This window comes from Chiloscyllium plagiosum, unplaced genomic scaffold, assembly GCF_037043375.1.
Source record: "Chiloscyllium plagiosum isolate Xiang-an unplaced genomic scaffold, Cpla_swu_hap1 HiC_scaffold_35, whole genome shotgun sequence".
NCBI lineage: Eukaryota > Metazoa > Chordata > Chondrichthyes > Orectolobiformes > Hemiscylliidae > Chiloscyllium > Chiloscyllium plagiosum.
In genome coordinates this window covers 71,327,718-71,347,494 of record NW_028270173.1, presented here as the reverse complement: position 1 = coordinate 71,347,494, position 19,777 = coordinate 71,327,718, and the positions used below count along the sequence as shown (strand labels likewise).

The window sequence follows — 19,777 nt, the reverse complement described above, 5'->3', positions numbered from 1 at the left end:
CATGGAAGGGAACTTGGCGCCGGTGATGGCTTTGACTGTACATCATCCACTGTAGTTTCCTGGGCAGCGCAATTTCTGGTATTAGGATTAGATTAGATTAGATTACCTACAGTGTGGAAACAGGCCCTTCGGCCTAACAAGTCCACACCGAACCTCCGAAGAGTAACCCACCCTCCTCTGACTAATGCTCCGAACAACTATGGACAATTTAGCATGGCCAATTCACCTGACTTGCATATCTTTGGATTGTGGGAGGAAACCGGAGGACCCGGAGGAAACCCACGCAGACACGGGGAGAATGTGCAAACTCCACACAGACAGTCGCCCGAGTCTGGAATCGAACCTGGGACCCTGGCGTTGTGAGCCACAGTGCCGCCCTACATAATGCACCAAATAGAATGCTGTCAATTTCTAATCTTTAGAAGTCGGTGAGGGTCATAGAACATAGAACATAGAACATATAAAAATACAGCGCAGTACAGGCCCTTTGGCCCTCGATGTTGCACCGATCCAAGCCCACTTAACCGACACTAGCCCACTATCCTCCATATGCCTATCCAATGCCCGTTTAAATGCCCATAAAGAGGGAGAGTCCACCACTGCTATTGGCAGGGCATTCCATGAACTCACGACCCGCTGAGTAAAGAATCTACCCCTAACATCTGTCCTATACCTACCACCCCTTAATTTAAAGCTATGCCCCCTCGTAATAGCTGACTCATACGTGGAAAAAGGTTCTCATGGTCAACCCTATCTAAACCCCTAATCATCTTGTACACCTCTATCAAGCCACCCCAAATCTTCTTTTCTCCAATGAAAACAGCCCCAAGTGCCTCAGCCTTTCCTCATATGATCTTCCTACTATTCCAGGCAACATCCTGGTAAACCTCCTCTGAACCCATTCCAGTGCCTCCAAATCCTTCCTATAGTATCGCGACCAAAACTGCACACAATAGTCCAGATGCTGCCGCACCAGAGTCTTATACAACTGCAACATGACCTCAGGGCTCCGCTAGACTGCCTTGCTAGCAGAACCCCGTTAGTAACTGCACTCCAAGATGAACCTTTACCATCAACTACTACCCTCTGTCTTCTTCCAGCCAGCCAACTCCTAATCCAAACCTCCAACTCAACCTCAATGCCATACCTTCGTATTTTTTGCAGTAGCCTACCATGGGGAACCTTATCAAACGCCTTACTAAAATCCATATACAACACATCTACCGCTTTACCCTAGTCCACCTCCTTAGTCACCTTCTCAAAGAATTCAATAAGGTTTGTGAGGTACGACCTGCTCTTCGCAAAACCATGCTGACTATCCTTGATCACATTATTCCTATCCAAATGTTCATAAATCCTATCCCTTACAATTCTCTCTAAGACTTTGCCCACAACAGAAGTGAGACTCACCGGCCTATAGTTACTAGTGTTATCTGTACTCCCCTTCTTGAACAAGGGAACCATATTAGCTATCCTCCAGTCTGCTGGCACTATTCCTGTAGACAACGAGGACATAAAAATCAAGGCAATCTCCTCCCTTGCAATCTCCTCCCTTGCTTCCTAGGATAAATGCCATCAGGCCCAGGGGACTTATGTATTTTCACCCTTTCCAGAATTTCCAACACCTCTTCCCTACATACCTCAAAACCGTCCATTCTAATTAATTGTGACTCAATATTCACATCGGCAACGATGTCCTGTTCCTGAGTGAATACTGACGAAAAGTATTCATTCAGTGTCTCCCCAATCTCTTCAACCTCCACACGCAACTTCCCACTACTATCCTTGACTGGACCTATTCCTATCCTAGTCATTCTTTTATTGCTGACATACCTATAGAAAGCCTTAGGGTTTTCCCTAATCCTACCAACTAAGGACTTTTCATGTCCCCTCCTTGCTGCTCTTAGCTCTCTTTTCAGATCCTTCCTGGCTACCTTATAACTCTCAGTCGCCCCAATTGAACCTTCACGCCTCATCTTTACATAGGCCGCCCTCTTCCATTTAACAAGGGATTCCAATTCCTTATGAAACCACAGTTCCCTCACACGACCCTTTCCTCCCTGCCTGACAGGTACATACTTATCAAGGACACTCAATAGTTGCTCCTTTAACAAGCTCCACATATCAATTGTGCCCATGCCTTGAAGCCTACTTTTCCAAGCCACGCATCCTAGGTCGTCCCTCACCGCATCATAATTTCCCTGCCTGCAGCTATAATTCTTGCCCTGCAGTGCACACTTATCCCTTTCCATCACTAGAGTGAAAGTCACCGAATTGTGGTCACTGTCCCCAAAGTGCTCACCTACCTCCAATTCTAACACCTGGCCTAGTTCGTTTCCCAGAACCAAATCCAGTATGGCCTCACCTCTTGTTGACCAATCTACATATTGTGTCAGGAAACCCTCCTGCACACATTGGACAAACACCGACCCATCTAACGAACTCGAACTATAGCTTTCCCAGTCAATATCTGGAAAGTTAAAGTCCCTCATAACAACCATCATGGACATGTCAAATTTCCTGAGCAATCTTCGAAAGAAGAGGTGTTGTTGTGCTTTCTTTCGTACTTCCTTTTTCTATTTGACCAAAATCATAACATCACTGATCATGTAATTTTCATGGAACTTGTCATCCCTATCCTTCATTATTACAGAAATATATCTTTTCGGTGCTCATTCCAACTGCTGTTTGAAATAATCCTAAACGTTCGATGTATATTTACCCACAAACAATCGTCTCCAATCAAAATTCTCCAGTCCCTGCCTATTATTGTTATAGTTTTTCCTTCCCCTAATTTATCACCTTCCCCAGATGACTACAGTGCTATCTATTCATGCGTTTTTAAAAACTCATTGTATTGTGGTCCCTACTCCCAAAATGCTGCCCCTGAAGCTTTAGTCACTTGGGTTAGTTCCCAAAATTGGTCCAGTATAAGCCCTTCCCTTTTTGGACGATTTACATTACTCTGTCAAGAAACCCTTTTGAAAGGTTCTTGTAAATCCTGGCTCATCCAAGCTCCAAGCACGAAACAAGTCTCTCATAGGAACATTTAAAATCACCTTGCAACTGTTTTTATATGTTCTCAAAATCTGTCGAGAAATTCTCTCCTGTAGCTCGTGTTGCCTGTTGGGAGACCTCTAGTGTAGACTCAACATTGTTATTTCACCTTCCTTATAACTGAGTACTATCGATATTGTGCCGCTGTACGAGTCATCTGATGTATCCTCCTTTAGCACAGCTATGACATACTCCTTTCCCAGTAATGTAACTCCCCCACCTTTTTACATTTCCTTCTATAACACATGAAACACCTAAGTTATGGGACATTCAGCTGATAGTCTTTGTCCCTCTTTCAGCCAAGTCTATGTAATCGCAGTAATGTCATTTTTTCAAGTACGAACCAACGCTCTAAGTTCATATACCTTGTCTGTTATACTTATTGAATTGAAAAAACGGATTTCTGATCAACGTTCCAGCACTTTTCAGCAGCGTTTCCCTGCCTGTTCTTGATCTTTATCAAATTTGCTTGGTCACTATTGCTCCCTGAATTTATACTCCTACTGACCTACTCCTCTCGTTTCCATTCCCCTGTGCTACTCGTGTAAACCGCCCACCCCCATCCCCCAGACACATTTCCCAATATTCCGGCCAAGAACATCAGTCCCAATCCAATTCAGACGAAACCTATCCAGTTTGTGAAGATCCCACCTCTCCCAGAACCCGTCCCAGTGCCCATGAATCTTAAACCATCCCCTCACACTATATTTTCTGCGAGGTGTTCGTCCTAAACATCCTGCTGTTTGTACTTTGTCCAGCTCATGGCAGTCGAAGTAATCCTGAGATATCTGCCTTTGAGGCCCTACATTTCAGCATTCTTCCTAGTTCTCCACAGTCTGCTTTTAGGAAGTAATCCCCGCTTTTTTTTAACCTTTGTCGTTAGTTCTAATGTGTTTCGCTGTTCGCCCTCCTCCTCTAGAATGTAGTGCAACCACTCTGAGATATTCAGCGCACTAGCACTATTGGCAGCCACAGAAACGCCTATCTACTCCACTTACAATTGAATCCCCTAAAACCATAGCATTTCAATGTATTTTTCTCTCTTCCTCCACGCAGAGCCAACCACAGTGCTATGAACTTGGCTAGTTGGCTAGATATCCCCTGAGAGGCTATTACACGTCTAAAATGCATAACTGTTTTGTAAGCGAATAACCACAGGAGATTCCTACACTGCCTGCTTAGCCCTCCTTCCCTGCCGAGTGGTTACCCATCCCTTTCTTGCCTATGGAGTCTGAGTCTGCAATGTGACCACCTGTCTCTGAGTGCTATCCATCATACTCTCTGCCTCGTGAATGCTCCGTGTGTATTCAGATCACATTCCAACTCCAAAACTTTGGCTTCTCTGAGCTGGAACTGGAGGCATTCCTTGCACGTCTGCAGGTCCTGGGCATTGGAAATATGCCAGGTTTCCCACATCGAGAAGGACAGTAGACTATCATTTGGAGCTATACTGTTAACTCTTATCTTTTTAAGTAAATTAATCCTCACACTGTCAAATACCTTCCATAATAAATTGAAACTGCTGGTGCTGTCTGCTCGGATAACAATTTCTGAAAACTTAACAGATTTTTAGCAACAACATTTCTATTTCCACTACACGAACTCCCGATACTATCCCACCCCAGTCCACACTCAGACAGATATTCTGTTCAGAATACTTAATGCCTCCTTAGTCTCAGTATAATACCCGGTGAACAGGACAAAGAGCAGGAGCAGTGCATCTAAAAACATTCCATATCATTGCTTTACAGACTGGCCCATGGTTGGGCAGGCTAAAATACCACAAGAACTGCGGATGCTACAAGTCAGAAACAAAAACAGAAGCTTCTGGAAAAGCTCAGCAGGTGTTCTAAAGAAGGGTCACCATACCCGTAGCATTAACTCTGATGCTGCCAGGGTCGCTGAGGTTTTCCAGGAGAGTATGTTTTTGTTTCTGGTAGACTGCTTCATTATGCAAGAAATACAAGTTAGCAACATTTATGCAAATTGAAATTTTAGAATGAAACAGCTTGTGAGAGACAAGGAAATTAAAATCTTTCTGGGTGCTTGATAACAAAATGAAATTGGACTGTTTTAGACGGGTCGACAGCTGTCGTGGATGAGAAACCGAGGGAGTCTGGAGGTGGATAATGTTTATCCATGATTCAACACCATCATCGGAATTGAATATTTAAATATTCACAGGATATATCACAGTCGCACCAGTTTTTATTTTGGGGTGTTTCTTGGGCTAGAGAAATGGCCAGAAGAGAAAATATGCAGTGCAGCAAAAGGAAGGACCTTTATTTATACAGAAGGTCAGAGGTTTTCTGAAATGTTGCCAAATTAACATGAGGCTGTCGAGATTTCATCAGAGAATGCTTACAAAGAAAAACAATGGACTGTTCATGTGCTAATCAGGCATAAAATCTTCCAGCAACACATTCAGCATGATATGCAAATAAGTGAGCTAAGGGTGAAAGATCCAGGTGTATATCTACGTGCTTCAAACATGTAATGTTGTGCAACTCTTGAACAGATGGAAATGTCCACTTCATTTCACTGGCATTAACATAGATTCTGAACACGAACAGAGACAATGGCACTAATAGGCATTCTCGCAATGACAGAGACAGCTCAGTTCCGAGGAAAACCTTGAATTTACATTGATGTTGCCACAAAGTACCTCATTGATGAATGAAAGGATTATGGACAAACAATACCATTGTCAAGTTTGTGTGACTCATATATGTTAGGCGGTGCTAGGCGTATTGTTCCTGAGTCTGACACATCTCCCAGTAGAGTGGACCGGAGATTGAAGAGGAACCAGCTGATCTGCAAGCCTGTTGCATTCGGCCAAGTGAGATACTCTTCAGATAATCTGGTAAGTGATCAGTAATGAGGGGATAGCAGTAAGAAGGTCAGCAAGATATCACTTGTAGACTCACAGAGTTACAAGAGTCCGACATCATGGAGACAAGCCCTGTGGCTCAAATTGATCCATGCTGACCAAAATGCCCATCAATGCTATCCCATTTCCCTGCACTTGGTCCATATCCTTCTAAACTTTTTCTATCCATGTTTATGTCCAAATGCCTTTTAAATGTGGTTAATGTCTCCACCTCAACCACTTCTGTTGGCATCTTATTCCATATTTATATATATATACCACCCTCTGTATAAAAATGTCGCCCTCAGGTTCTTTTTTATTCTTTTCCCTCTGGTCCTCGATTATGCAACCCTTTTTAAGTGTATTCATTCTCTTCATACATCTCATGATCTTATATATTTCAGTAAGATTCTCTGCTCGTACCATCAAGCTAATTGTGTATTCAGCTGGCCAGCTATCCTTGAATTCCATGCGATATAACGTACCACGTGGACCTTTATGAAAGGCCTTAGTGATATCCATTTGACCACGTCGACCACCCTGCCCTCGTCAACCTTCTTAATCACTTCATCAAAGAACTCATGTGAGACATCATCTGCCACGCACAAAGACATGCTGACTAATCCGAAGTATATCTTATCCCTCAGAATCTTCTCAAGTATCTGATCTACTACAGATGTTAGGCTTATTGACATATAGTTCCCAGGTTTTCCTTTGCAACTATTCTTGAATAAAGGCACAGCATTTGTTACCCTACAGTCTTCTAGGACCTCACTTACGGTGAACAATTATACAAACATATCAGCCAGGGTTGTTGCACATTCTTCTATAGCCTCGTGTCGTGTAATTGGATATATCTGGTCACGACCAGGAGATGTTTCCACCTTCATGCATTCTAATCTGTCCAACACCTCACCTACTGTGATATGAGCTGACCGCAAGATACCACCACTAACGCCTTCAAGTTTCCAGGAATCCTATTCTTCCTCCATGGTAAATACAGAGGAGTAATATTCATTGATGACCTCGTCCATCTTCTGTGGTTCCACATTCACTGGATGTGGGATGTGTGATTGTCCAAATATAGGCATCAAAAATAGAGTTGCGCTCAAAAGTTAATAGGGGACTATAGACTGGGAAGGAAAATGGGGAGGAACTGGTGAGAACCATCACTTGCTTAGGATTAAATAGGAATTAAGTCACGAGGGCTCAGGAAATTGAAGAAATAAAATATAATGTTTGAATCAAGGAATTGGCGCTAGTGAATGGAATGGATAAAAAAAAGAAAGGTCATGAATTGGTTTTGAGAAGTCGCAATGATGAAGTGATGAGTTTTCTGTGTCTGTAGATGTCCAATTGACATGTTGAAAGAGAGCTCACTCACTGTCTAGATGTGCCACTGACGCAGAGAGAAAGCGAGAGAACTTACTGTGTTTGCAGACTTCCCACTAAGGGTGGGATTCAGAGGAGGTTCTCTATAGATGGCCCAGCCAGAACATTAGAGAGATGGGAGATCGAGCTTACTCTCTGTAGATGTCGTAGTGAGTAATAAATGGAGGGCTTCCCAAATCGAAATCGAGAAAGTTAATAATTTGTGGTGCAAACCATCCTCTTTAACGTTCCATCCTAAAGTTCCAACTAATGATACTCTCTAATACTAATTGTGTGCTTGCCTTTCCAGAATATCATATAGAGAGATGAGAAGTCTGCTGCTCATTCTCGGGTTCCTGAGTAAGTTCCTTGACCTGTATTCAAACACCACTTTTTAAAATTAATTCACCTCCGTTGGCAACGATCATATTTGACTTTCATCCGGGCGTTTTTCTTCTTCTGTTGTGCGAAAGGGACAATGTTAGAAGCTTTGCATGTAATACAGAAGGATGTACTGTTACAGAAGTATGTTATGGATAACATTCTACATAATGCACGTACGTTTACTAACTGTTGTCACAAAAAAATGAACTTCAAAAGATGTCAGGACAGTGGAATTATGAACAGCGCAGTCGTCCGTGTCCTATATGCAGTTTGTAACAGGATCACAGATGGTTACAATACAGAAGTTGGCCATTAAACCCATTGTGTCTGAAGTTCCAAATAGACTACTTCCAAAGTGTATTTATGAGGTGCATTTTGAAGAGAGGTGTTAATATCCTAATAGACTATTGTCTATTGTCTATTGTCTATTAGAATACTGATTAGGAATGATCAGCCATGATTATATTGAATGGCGGTGCAGGCTCGAAGGGCTGAATGGCCTACTCCTGCACCTATTGTCTATTGTCTATTGTCTATTGTTAAGGCAGATGTGCCACGCTGGCTAGTGGAGGCCAGGAAAGTAAATTACTTCGGAAGTCTGGTTTATTTTCGAACAATTTTGGAACAATAGAAGCAGCCTTCATCAATGTGGATGGCTCTCACAAACCAGGATTTCTGGTTTTTAGTTTTTTTTCGTTTTGAGATTCAGCATCAGTTGCTGTTGGAGTGTCAACAAGTTAGGGAGTGCAATAACTGTCCCTAGACTACTACCTTTTTGAAATTTCTCTTAATAGTTTACTTTTCCCTCTGGGTTCCTGGAGTCATCTGTGAGTAAAATCTATTTTCTGAATTTTTATGAGATGTTACGGTATTGGAACAATTAATTAGGATTAGCTACTATATCTGTGATTCTATTAAGTGTTCTGGTCGAGTTAAGTTATTCTAAATTCCTCTTTCTTATGTTGTATTTTAACTATAGCGTTTCAATAAATTGAGTTTTGCTTAAAGTCGAGCAAATTGACCAGTTGCATTGGTCTGGAACATGACATTTTATATTTGCCTTTAAAGTAAGAAAACGTTAGGGTCTAGACTAGCTTCTTAAAATATTTTGAGCAGTTTGATTTGGTTCATAACAACCTGGAATGTTTTGCCAAGATCAAAATCTCTAATTCAGGTTGAGTTTAGTTGTTTTGGAGTCAAAGGGAGCGAGTGCTAAGTGTTGCTGTCTTTTGTTTGGGGTGTTGAATTTGGTTTGTTTAAACAGGTTGTGACTTGTACAGTAATGGCTCTTTCAGTCACTAAGTCACTGGGTTCCTGAGTTGAAAGAAATCTTCGTGACTTTGCAGAAAGTGAGGAAGGCAACTTGGTAGAACAGGTAGACCTAGTGGAGCGGGAGTTGCCTTTTTCCATGCCGCAATTGCTCGAGATCGACGATTGGTGGAAATGCAAGTGGAATCTTTGGAAATGGGTAAAGTTCAATTACCAATGAGACAGTTTAAGTTAGAGGCAAAATAAAAGATAAGAATCATCCTTGTAAAAAAAATTAGGAAGAGAGAGAATTTAAAATTCAGAAGTTGGTAGTTAGAGCGGAAGGTGTATTTAAAAGTGTGGAGGTGACGGTAGAGGGTCGGGTTAGGGTTTGTGTTAGAATTCGAGAACCCATCATAGCCAAAAGCTCAGTGGAGATCTGTTTTAATATTACCAAGCATTCCCTAATTTCGAAGAGAAGAATGCAGAAGGCTTTATTTTGACTAAGTGACTAAATAAATGAAATAGCTGGTGACCATGCAGACATTATTAACACAAAGTTGTTATGTTGAGCGAGTAAAGTACTCACACAAGAATCAGAGGAGATATCTTGGGCGCATAATGAGGTAAAAATGTCAGTTTATATCCAAATGGGTTAGTGCAAGAAGCTTACAGATAATTAAGAAATCTAAGGAGGGAATCTGGTCAAACATGCATCGGGTTGAAAGGATCGAGCAAAGTAATTTCGGTAGTTGTGTTAAGGCATTGTTAATAGATCAAACATATAGAATGAATAGTAACATATCAAAAATCATCTGGATGGGCATATGAATAGGAAGTGTTTACAGGGAAATAGGCCAAGTGCTGGCAAATGGAACTAAACTGATTTAGGATATCTAGTTAGCATGACCCAGTTGGACCGAAGGGTCTGTTTCCATGCTGTACATCTCTATGACTCTATATGACGTTCTCAGAAACACTACTATCTTGGAGGAGTTCAAATCTTCATTTCCTGAAGTAAAGAGAATTCAAGTCGAAGAGCAGAGGATTAAAACTGTAATAAAAGCAACGGACATGTCCAATGATTATCAGCTGGATCATAAATCAAAATGTGGCTTTTGGTATAAATTTCAATTTGTGAGGAGGAGAAATTGAGGAAAAGAGAAATCCTCACAAGCTAAGGGAAAATGAGATCTCATTGAAGAATGTAAGGATAGTTTACAACAGGATGAAAAGGAAACCCATGAGGTGGAAAGAGAAGAAAAAAAATGTTTTCACTGTAATAAATTAAGCTCCATGAAGTCACAGGATTCTTGGTATAGAAAAATCACTGGTAAGATGGATGTGGGAAAACAGCACAGATCAGTGAATTTTGATTAAGTGGTAAAGTAAAGTACAACAGAGTTTTAATGTCTGCTAAAATAATGTAAAATCTATTCCAGTGTTGGTTAAGAAGAAAATACCGGATCTCCTTAAACAATTTACGTGCTAGGATATGAGTTACGCGTGTCTGCTAGGTGGAGCAGGTAACAAAATTGTGCTTTTCAGAGATACGGTAGCATGTCAGTCTTTGATAGTGAGAGCTGAGGAAACATGTATATCAGAGGAAATATTTCCAGAAAAGGTGGGAATATGTGGAATCCATGGTGAGAAGAGAAGTGTTCCATTATGTCAGGTGAAGTTGGAGAGTTGAATGAAGAATCGAGAAGCAGTGTGAGAAGCAGGAGAGAATTTGTCGGCGGCAGAAATCCAGTTTGATCTTCGTATTAATATAGCTGGGCTACTGATAGGAGTGATGCCTACTATGCTTGAAAATCCAGTGGAAAATCACACAACTGAGGTATATAGGAAGTATATCCTAGGATATTTCCTAACAGTCTGTGATAACAAGATCACAAAGCCACATGTTGAAGAAGGAGGAAAAATCATAGAACATAGAACATTACAGCGCAGTACAGGCCCTTTGTCCCTCGATGTTGCGCCAACCTGTGAAAATAATCTGATGCCCATGTAACCTACACCGTTCCATTATTATCCATATGCATCTCCAATGTTCATTTAAATACCATTAACACCAGCGAGTCGACTGTTGTTACAGGCAGGCCGTTCCACTGGATTTTCACACACAGTAGCATCACTCCCATCAGTGGTCCAGCCATATTAATACAAAGATCAAATTGGGTGAGTTTCCTTCGGGTGCCCCGGTTTCCTCCCACGATCCAAAAATGTGCAGGTTAGGTGAATAGGCCATGCTAAATTATTCATAGTTTTATGTGCATTAGTCAGATGTAAATATAGGGAGTGGGTCTGGATGGGTTGCTCTTCGGAGGTTCAGTGTGGACGTGTTGGGCCGAAGGGCCTGTTTCCAAACTGGAGGGAATCTATTCTAATCATATACACCACATCAACCGAGTTACCTTCAGCCACCTGTTTTGTCACCTTCTCGAAGAACTCAAAAAGGTTAGTACACACGATCTCCCTACAAGACCGTGCAAACTATCCCTAATCAAATTATTCATTTCCAGATGATTATAAATCATATTTCTTTTAATCTTTTCAACATCTTACCGACAACAGCAGTAAGGTTCAATGGCCGATAATTACTATGGGTTCTCCTGACTCTCCTTCTTAAACAAGTGAACAACATTTGCCATCTTCCAGTCTTCTGCCACTAATTCTGGCGACAATGAAACCGTCAAGATCGAAGCCAAAGATTCTGCAATCTCCTTCCTGGCTTCCCAGAGAATCCCAAGATAAATCCCATCCGGCCCAGGGGTCTTACCTATTTTCAGATCTTCCAAGATTGTAAAACCTCCTCTGTGTCAACCTCAATCCAATCTAATCTTATCATTGCATCTCCATATTCTCACTAACATTGCCTTTTTCCAATGTGAATACTGATGAGATGTATTCATCAAGCACTTCCCCTATGTCCTCAGATTCCACACACAACTATCTTTGATTGGCCCTTATATGTCTCTCATCATTCTTTTATTTGTGATATATCTGTAGATGGCCTTAGGGTTTTCCTTGCTCCTATCTGCTCACTCCCTCTTCTTAGCCATCTCTTTTGATCTTTTGTGGATAACCTATAACTTACAACCCACCGAAATGAACGTTCACACTTTATCCTCACATAAGCCTTCTTCTTCGTCTTGAAAAGAGCTTCAACTTCTTTAGTATACCATGGCTCCCTCTCTCGACAACTAACTCTTTGCCTGATAATATGTACTTATCAAGGAGCTGCCGTAGTTGTTTCTTGAATAAGCTCCACATTTCAAGTGTGCCCATCCCCTGCAGTTTCCTTTCCCGTTCTATGCATCCTAAAGCTTGCCTAATCGGATCATAATTGTGCTTCCCCCGTTAAACCTCTTTCCCTGCAGTTTACATCCGTCCCTGTCCATTGCTATTGTAAACATAACCGAATTATGGTCACCATTCCCAAAATACGCATTTAACTCCAAATCTAACCCTTGTCTGGGTTCATTCCCAATACCAAATACAATTTCACATCTCCCCTTGTTGGCCTTTCTACAAAATGTGTCAGAAATCCCTCCATCAAGCGCTTCCCCTATGTCCTCAGATTCCACACCAGAACTTCCCACTACTATCTTTGATTGGGCTTAATATGTCTCTATTGGCCCGAATATGTCTCAATGCACACATTGAACAAAGACTGACCAGTCTAAACTACTGGAACAATCATATTCCCACTCAATATTGCAGAAGTTACGTGCCCCATAAAACTATCCTGTTACTCTGGCGCCTATCGAGAATCATCTTTGCTAACCTTTCTTGTGCAACCCTGGAACCATTTGGAGGCCTATAGAAAACTCCGAATAGGGTTTCCTCTCCTCTTCTGTTCCTAACGTCAGTCCAACTTACCTCAGTGGATAAGTGCTCACATATTATCTGAGCTGCTATAATACTAACCTTGATTAACAATGCAGAACACCCTGGTTTTTACCATTTTCTTTGTTCTTGCTGAAACATCTAAATCCCAGAATCTGCAACAACCATTCCTGTCCCTCCTCTATCTATGTCTCCGAAATGGCCACAATATCGAAATCCCAGTTACCAACCCATGCTGCAAGTTCGCCCACCTTATTCCGGATGTTCTGGGCACTGTACAGCACACATTTCAACTAACACCCTGATTATTGGTGGATTCGCGTGACGTTGTAAACCTATCCTTGCCCTCGCTACCCTCAACTTCCAGTTCACTGGAACTACAATTCTGGTTCCCAACTCCCTGCTACATTAGTTTAAACCCACCCCAGAACAGCATCAGCAGATCCTTCCCACTACGCCCCCCCCCCACCCCTGGATATTGGTGCCACTCTGATTCAGGTGAAGGCCATCCTGTTTGCCGATGCCCCACCTTCCCCAGAAAGAGCTCTAATTATCCGAGAATCCAAAACCCTGCCTCCAGCACTATTCCTGCAGCCACACGTTCAAAGCATAAAGATGAGGAAGTTGAAGTACAATTATTAAAGCGTCTGTCTGAAAAAAAAACAAGAACTGGTACAGGGCAAAGTGGATATTTATTGTTCGGAGAAATTAACTGATCTACAACTAAAGTTATAATCTTAAAAAAACTTACACAGAAGAAGGACCTGAGTTTATCCAGGAATGTTGCTATTGTATTTGTGAATGCCTTGATCAGGAAATGGCAACCATCACATTTTCAGGCCGATAATAAATGGACAGAAATGGGTCAAGTGTATTACCAGTGGATAAAAACAAGGCAATGTTGTGAGTAGCACAGGACCTACCGGTAGGAGGTCACTTAGGAGTAAGGGAAACAGAAGCAAAAACTTAAAACATTTTATTGGCTTGCATTGCATTAGGATATGATTGATTTTGGCTTTATATTTCATACCTGTCAGGAAATTGGAAAATCTCAAGCAGTGATAAAACCGGCATGATCAATACCTATTCTTGCCTCTGAGGAACTTTTAAGGAGAGTCTTAATTGATTGCATAGTACCCCCACCTAAAACAGGTAACACCATTGTGGAAGTCACTCCACTTTTCGCAATGTACCAACTGCCCACAGAAATTCTATTAGAACAAGGTTCAAATATTGCACAGAAAATCAAATAATGAATAACAGTGATATTCTACAATGATGAAAGAAACCTTGAGCATTGTGCTGTCATTACAAATTTCGAATTTTTTAATATTCAGTAATGTCTCTGAGACAATTTTACATACTGATCAAAACCCATTAGAGATTTTTGGAGAATTTTTAAAAATCAGGCTATTTATATGGAGCTTACTGCTGCAGCCATTGAAATTAATGTTATACACGCGTGTAATGGGAAATTATCCATTTACTGTGAAATTAATTATCCGTCCCAAGGCTGACACGCTTCCGACCACAGCCTTATATATATTGGAAGGCAGAGGAGAAACGTGTATTTTCACCAATCGGGCAAGACTCCATTTAGGGATGTCACAGTGCACTATAATGCTGTATTTGAACAATGATTCTTGCTGAGCAACTTATGCAAGTGGTACGACCATATACATTGCTTATTCCTTTATGATGGCGGGTATAATATGGGTCTGCGGAGAGAAAGGGTACCACTACCTTCCTCTGGGATTTAAGGACTGCTGTTAACCCGCGATACTGTCCACCGGCACAACAGTGTTCGCCCCAAGAGCTGGCAATGGGCGCACCCGAAGGGTCGTCCCACGGCATTGGAATGGTTATACACGAACAGACCCCTGGACTATACCAGGAGTGAACAAAGGTGGTCCATCTTTTTGGGAGCATGGGCAACAGTGGCAATAAACAAGACTAATGACCTCACATATAATGTATTACCGTTAGCAAATTAGACAAAGGAAGGCCTAGCACTCATTTATACTGTGTTAACGGAAGTTAGGGAAGCAGTGATACAAAATCGATTAGTGCTTGACACAGTGACGGCCGAGAGAAGGGCGTATGCAAAATGTTGGGTACCTCATGCTGTTTTAATATTCCTGATGAGTCCCAGAATATCACTAGTGTAATAAATCATATGAAGGCAGCGATGCAACCACCTCCTCCAGCAGATGACTCTTGGTGCCGATGGCTTATCTCCCTTTGGGGAGCATGGGGGCATTGGATCCTACAGGGCCTGCTTGTTGTAGGACTGGTCCTGCTCATAGTGTTGTGTTCCTGCCGACGCCACTTGTTTATGAGTGCAGTGGGATGCCAAATGGTAAAATTATCAATGGCCCAAAGGCAGGAAGATCCAATTGCGTGGTCCCGACCCTACCATGGCATTGACAAGTGAGACGTGATAACATGGGATGTGCACAGGGCACACCACAGCAAGTGACGATACCACCACAAAGCTGTGTTTCGGGTAGGTGGTGTCTGAGGAAAGGCTTGGTGTTTCCCAAACATTTTCTGATGTATAGCTATTCTGGCTCTGTATTTTTTGTTGTTGCTGTAATTGTCCTTGTTGTCATAAAATGGCAAAAAAGGCGAAAATGTAATGGAAAATTATTCATTTGCTGTGAAATTAATTATCCATTTACTGTGAAATTTAAAAGAGAATGCTTTTCTTAAATTCAATGCTGTACTGAGCTTTGTAATGATGCTTTGAGGAAGGTCTGAAGTTAGCTTTGAATTCTTGTAAATATTCAACTCGACCTTGTGATTGTCGAACTCAGCGAAAGCTGAAGAACTGTTATGTCTTGGACTAGGGGATGAGAGGATAACAACTTGAGTTTCCCCCCAGTCTTTTCCCTTGAGAGTGTGATAAAGAATGCTATAAGGCAAGCGTCTGTACAATGTTCAGTACTCCTTGCATTGAGGCATCTGGCTTCGTGTAATGAGTCAATCCTGCAAAATTTAAAACAGAGATCCTTTCTTTGCTCATGCTAATAATTGAGTCAAGTCGATTTAATTTCCACGACACGCGGCAGGAGGAGAAAATATAATTGCCAATGCCTTTTCGTGACTTTGGTGAAGAAAAGTAGAGGCATTTAGCGGTGGAAAAGAACAGAGTGAAAGCGACTGTAGTAGTGACTGTTTGCTTGCTTGGAGTCAATGTAAAGTACATGCATTGTAGTGGACTAAAAGAGTAAGAACTACGTTTTTTTTTAAAATAAAGCCATCTTTGGATACTGGCAGTCTTTTGTCAGGATACGTTTTGACAATGTGACGTTTTAAGACGTGTAGATTTTCTGATTTTTGAAGAGATGTTTGCAGGCAAAGTTGTTGAGCTATATAATGGAGACCCACAAATTAAATAGGTTTTGAGGCCTTTTTTAAGTAAACAAAAATAGAACAATCGAAGCCAGCTCTCACAGACAAGTATTTCTAGTTTTTTTCAAAAATGGCTTTGAGATTCATCATCAGTTGCTGTTGGAGGCACCAGTGTTGGAAGTTCAGTAAATATCTTCTGACTGCGACTCGCTGTGAGGTGTTTCTGCTTTTTTTTCTTTGTGTGTTGGAGTTATCAGTGAGACAGATCTATTTTCTGAATTTTACCAAGGGATATGCAGATGGGATGTTATTATACTGGATAACTAGTAACAGTTATTGCATCTATTATTCCATTGAGTTTTCCAATAGATTGAAATTGTTCTGAATGCATTTAACTTTTGTTGTGTTTTAAGTATTGTGCTTAAATACGTCGAGTTTTGTTTAAATTTGAGGAATTTGAACAGTCATATTGCATCTTGAATACAGCACTTTACAATTGCCTTTAAAATAAGAATAATACACAATAGACAATAGGTGAAGAAGTAGGCCATTCGGCTTTTCGATCCAGCACCACCATTCATTATGATCATGGCTGATCATCCATAATCAGTATCCTGTTCCTGCCTTATCCCCATAACACTTGATTCCACTATCTTTAAAAGCTTTTTCCATCTATCTAATAAGTCAACGTTTAGGCAACATTTAAAAAATATTTTGAGGGGGTGTAGTCTGGTCCATAAGAAACTCCACACATTTTTCTGCAGTCTTGCACATTGTTCTTCTTCAGATAATAATTCAGTGCCTTCTCTCAGGCCTCGAGCGATGTTGCATTCCCACCACTGACCCTGGCCCTCTTTTTTCCCTCCTATTTTTGAACACTTCGCTCATCAAACATCCAGCCCTGTTCTTTACTGAGAACGGTCCGATCTTCTCTCAACTGTCCTCATGACTGAAAACCCTTGCTCCTGCTGTTGTTGGCTTGATTTGAGGTTCATTGATTATTCTGCAGAATGTAACTCGCTGTGTAATATTCTCTCTGCTTTACGTATCAACATTAAGCTTCTCTGTGACTCTCAGTCCCAGCCAGTGCACTCACTGATCCATGTGCTAGTCACACAGTCCTGGACCAGGCCTGGAGGAACATCAACTGTGGTTTCTTGGAGTGTTTGATCGGGCTGATATGTGATGACCATCTTCAACAGGGATGGTACAGGTTTAACAGGTAACGTGAAAGAGAGGAAGTATTTTTTGTAATATGACCAGTAATTTGGGAGTGCAGTTGAGGTACCAGTGTGCATGTATATTGCTAATGAGCTAGTAATCCTGGGGACCAGGCTAATGCTCTAATGGCTGGTGGAATTGGTGATCTGTTTGGAAATATGCTATATTAATCTCGTCTCCTCACTGGTGACCGTGAATCTCTTATCTTTCACAAATGTATCATGAGGTAATGACTTGTCTCATCCACAGACACTTGGTTTCATTTATTATTATGACGTGTACCTAAATGCAATCAAAAGTATCTGCTAACTGGACAAACCATATATTACATCAATACGCCAGGGTAATAGAACAGAATGCAGAATGGAGTTACATCTACTGGGAATATGCAGAGAAAGATGAAGACTAGAACATAGAACATAGAAGTGTACAGAACAGCCATACAATGTTGTGCCGCACATGATTTCAAATTAAGCTAATCATTTTTGCCTACCGTTGGTCCCTATCCCCCCATTCCTTGCATATTCATTTGCTTATCAAAAATATCTTGAAATGCCCTCCATTACCACCGTCAGTGCATTTCATTCTCCTGCTGTTCTGCTTATTAACCTTGAAGAAAGTGAGGACTGCAGATGCCGGAGGTCAGAGCCGAGAGTGTGGTGCTGGAAAAGCACAGCAAGTCAGGCAGCATCCAAGAAACAGGAGAATTGACATTTCAGGCATACCCCCTTCATTAGGAATGAGGCTTGTGGCCAAGGGGGCTGAGAGATGAATGGGGGCGTGTGCCGGGGTAAGGTAGCTGGGGAAGTGATGAGTAGATGAAGGTGGGCTGAAAATGATAGGTCGGAGAGGAGGGTGGAGCACTTAAGTGGGAAGGAAGATGGATAGGTTCAAGAGGGGAGTGCCGATTTGGAAGGCTGGGACTGTGATAAGATGGCGGAGGGAAAATGAGGAAACTGGTGAAATTCATATTGATTCCGTGTTGATGGAGGGTCCCAAGGCGGAAGATAAGACGTTCTTCCTCTAGGCGTCGGGTGGTTAGAGTTTGGTGATGGAGGAGGCCCAGGATCTGCATGTCCTTTGCGGAGTGGGAGGGGGAGTTAAAATGTTCAGCCACAGGGTGGTGGCATTGGTTAATGTTTGTCTCACAGAGTTGTGATAAGAAACAATCCACAAGTTGGTGTCCTGTCTCCCAAGACCACATCAGGTGCAAAGGATGCAGTAGATGACGTGTGGAAGTACAGATAAATCTCTGATGAATGTGGAAAGAACGTTTGGGGCCCTGGACATATGTGAGGCGGGAGGTGTGGGCATGGGGTTTACACTTCTCGCAATGACAGGGGAAGGTGCTGGGAGGGAAGGGTGGGCTGGTGGCTTGTATAGACCTGACAGGGGTGTCACGGAGGGAATGGTCTCTACAAAGCACAGACATGGGAAGGCAGTAAATATACGTCTAGTGGTGGGAAATGTTTGTTGGCGGCAGAAATGGTGGAGGATGAAGCAGTGTACCCTGAGTTTGATGGGGTGGAAGGTAAGGACCAGGACGTTTCTGTTCTTGTTATGATTGGAGTGGTGGTATTCAAGGGCAGAGGTGTAGGAAGTGGAGGAGATGTGCTGGCGGGTTTCCTGGGAGCAAATGCGGCGGAGATGGAGGAATTGGAAATAAGAGATAGCGTTTGTACAGGAGGCAAGGTGGAAAGAGATGTAGTTCAGGTATCTCTGGGAGTCCATGGGTTTGTAGTAGATGTCCGTTTTGAGTCAGTCAACAGAAATAGTGATAGAGAGGTCCAGGAAGAGGAGGGACGTGTGTGAGATGGTTCAGGTGAACTCGAGGTCGGGATGGAAAGTGCTTGTGAAGTTGATGAACAGTTCAACTTAATCGTGGGAGCGCGAGGTAGCACTGAAACAGTCATCAATTTAGCAGGCGAAAAGGTTCGAATGGTGTCAGTGTAGCTGTGAAAGATGCACTATTCAGTCGAGGAGAAGGTGGGGAATGGTGTCGGTGTAGCTGCAAAGGATGGACTGTTCTGCAGCTACACTGGCACCATTCCTGACCTTTTCCTCCTCTACATAGATGACTGTATCAGCGCTAACTCGTGCTCCCATGAGGAGGTTGAACAGCTCATCAGCTTCACAAGTACTTTCCACCTCGACCTCGAGTTCATCTGGACTATCTCAAAAACCTCCATCCCCTTCCTGGACCTCTCCATCTCCATTCCGATGATTCTCTCAACACTGACATCCACTACAAAACCACAGACACCTCGACTTAACCTCCCGTCACTCAGCCACTTGTAAAAACGCTATCCTTTATTCTCTATTCCTCTGCCTCTCCTGAACCTGCTCACAGGAGGACCAATTCCACTGCAGAACATCACAGATGGCCTTCACCATCAAATACCTCAATTTCCTCTCTCACGT

The 19,777-nt window shown here is 42.2% G+C and overlaps 1 protein-coding gene across 2 annotated transcripts in view; it reads left to right on the top strand.

Moving 5' to 3' along the window:
* The first annotated feature begins 5,872 nt into the window (after window positions 1-5,872).
* LOC122541158 (pancreatic secretory granule membrane major glycoprotein GP2-like) overlaps window positions 5,873-19,777 on the top strand; it is a 43,583-nt gene continuing 29,678 nt past the window's right edge. For both annotated transcript variants that reach the window (XM_087978938.1, XM_043677771.2), the window contains exons 1-3: window positions 5,873-5,920; window positions 7,608-7,657; window positions 17,213-17,357. In XM_087978938.1, coding sequence (XP_087835064.1) covers window positions 7,624-7,657; window positions 17,213-17,357 — 179 coding nt within the window. In that variant the 5' untranslated portion in view covers window positions 5,873-5,920; window positions 7,608-7,623. The remainder of the gene's footprint in view (window positions 5,921-7,607; window positions 7,658-17,212; window positions 17,358-19,777) is intronic.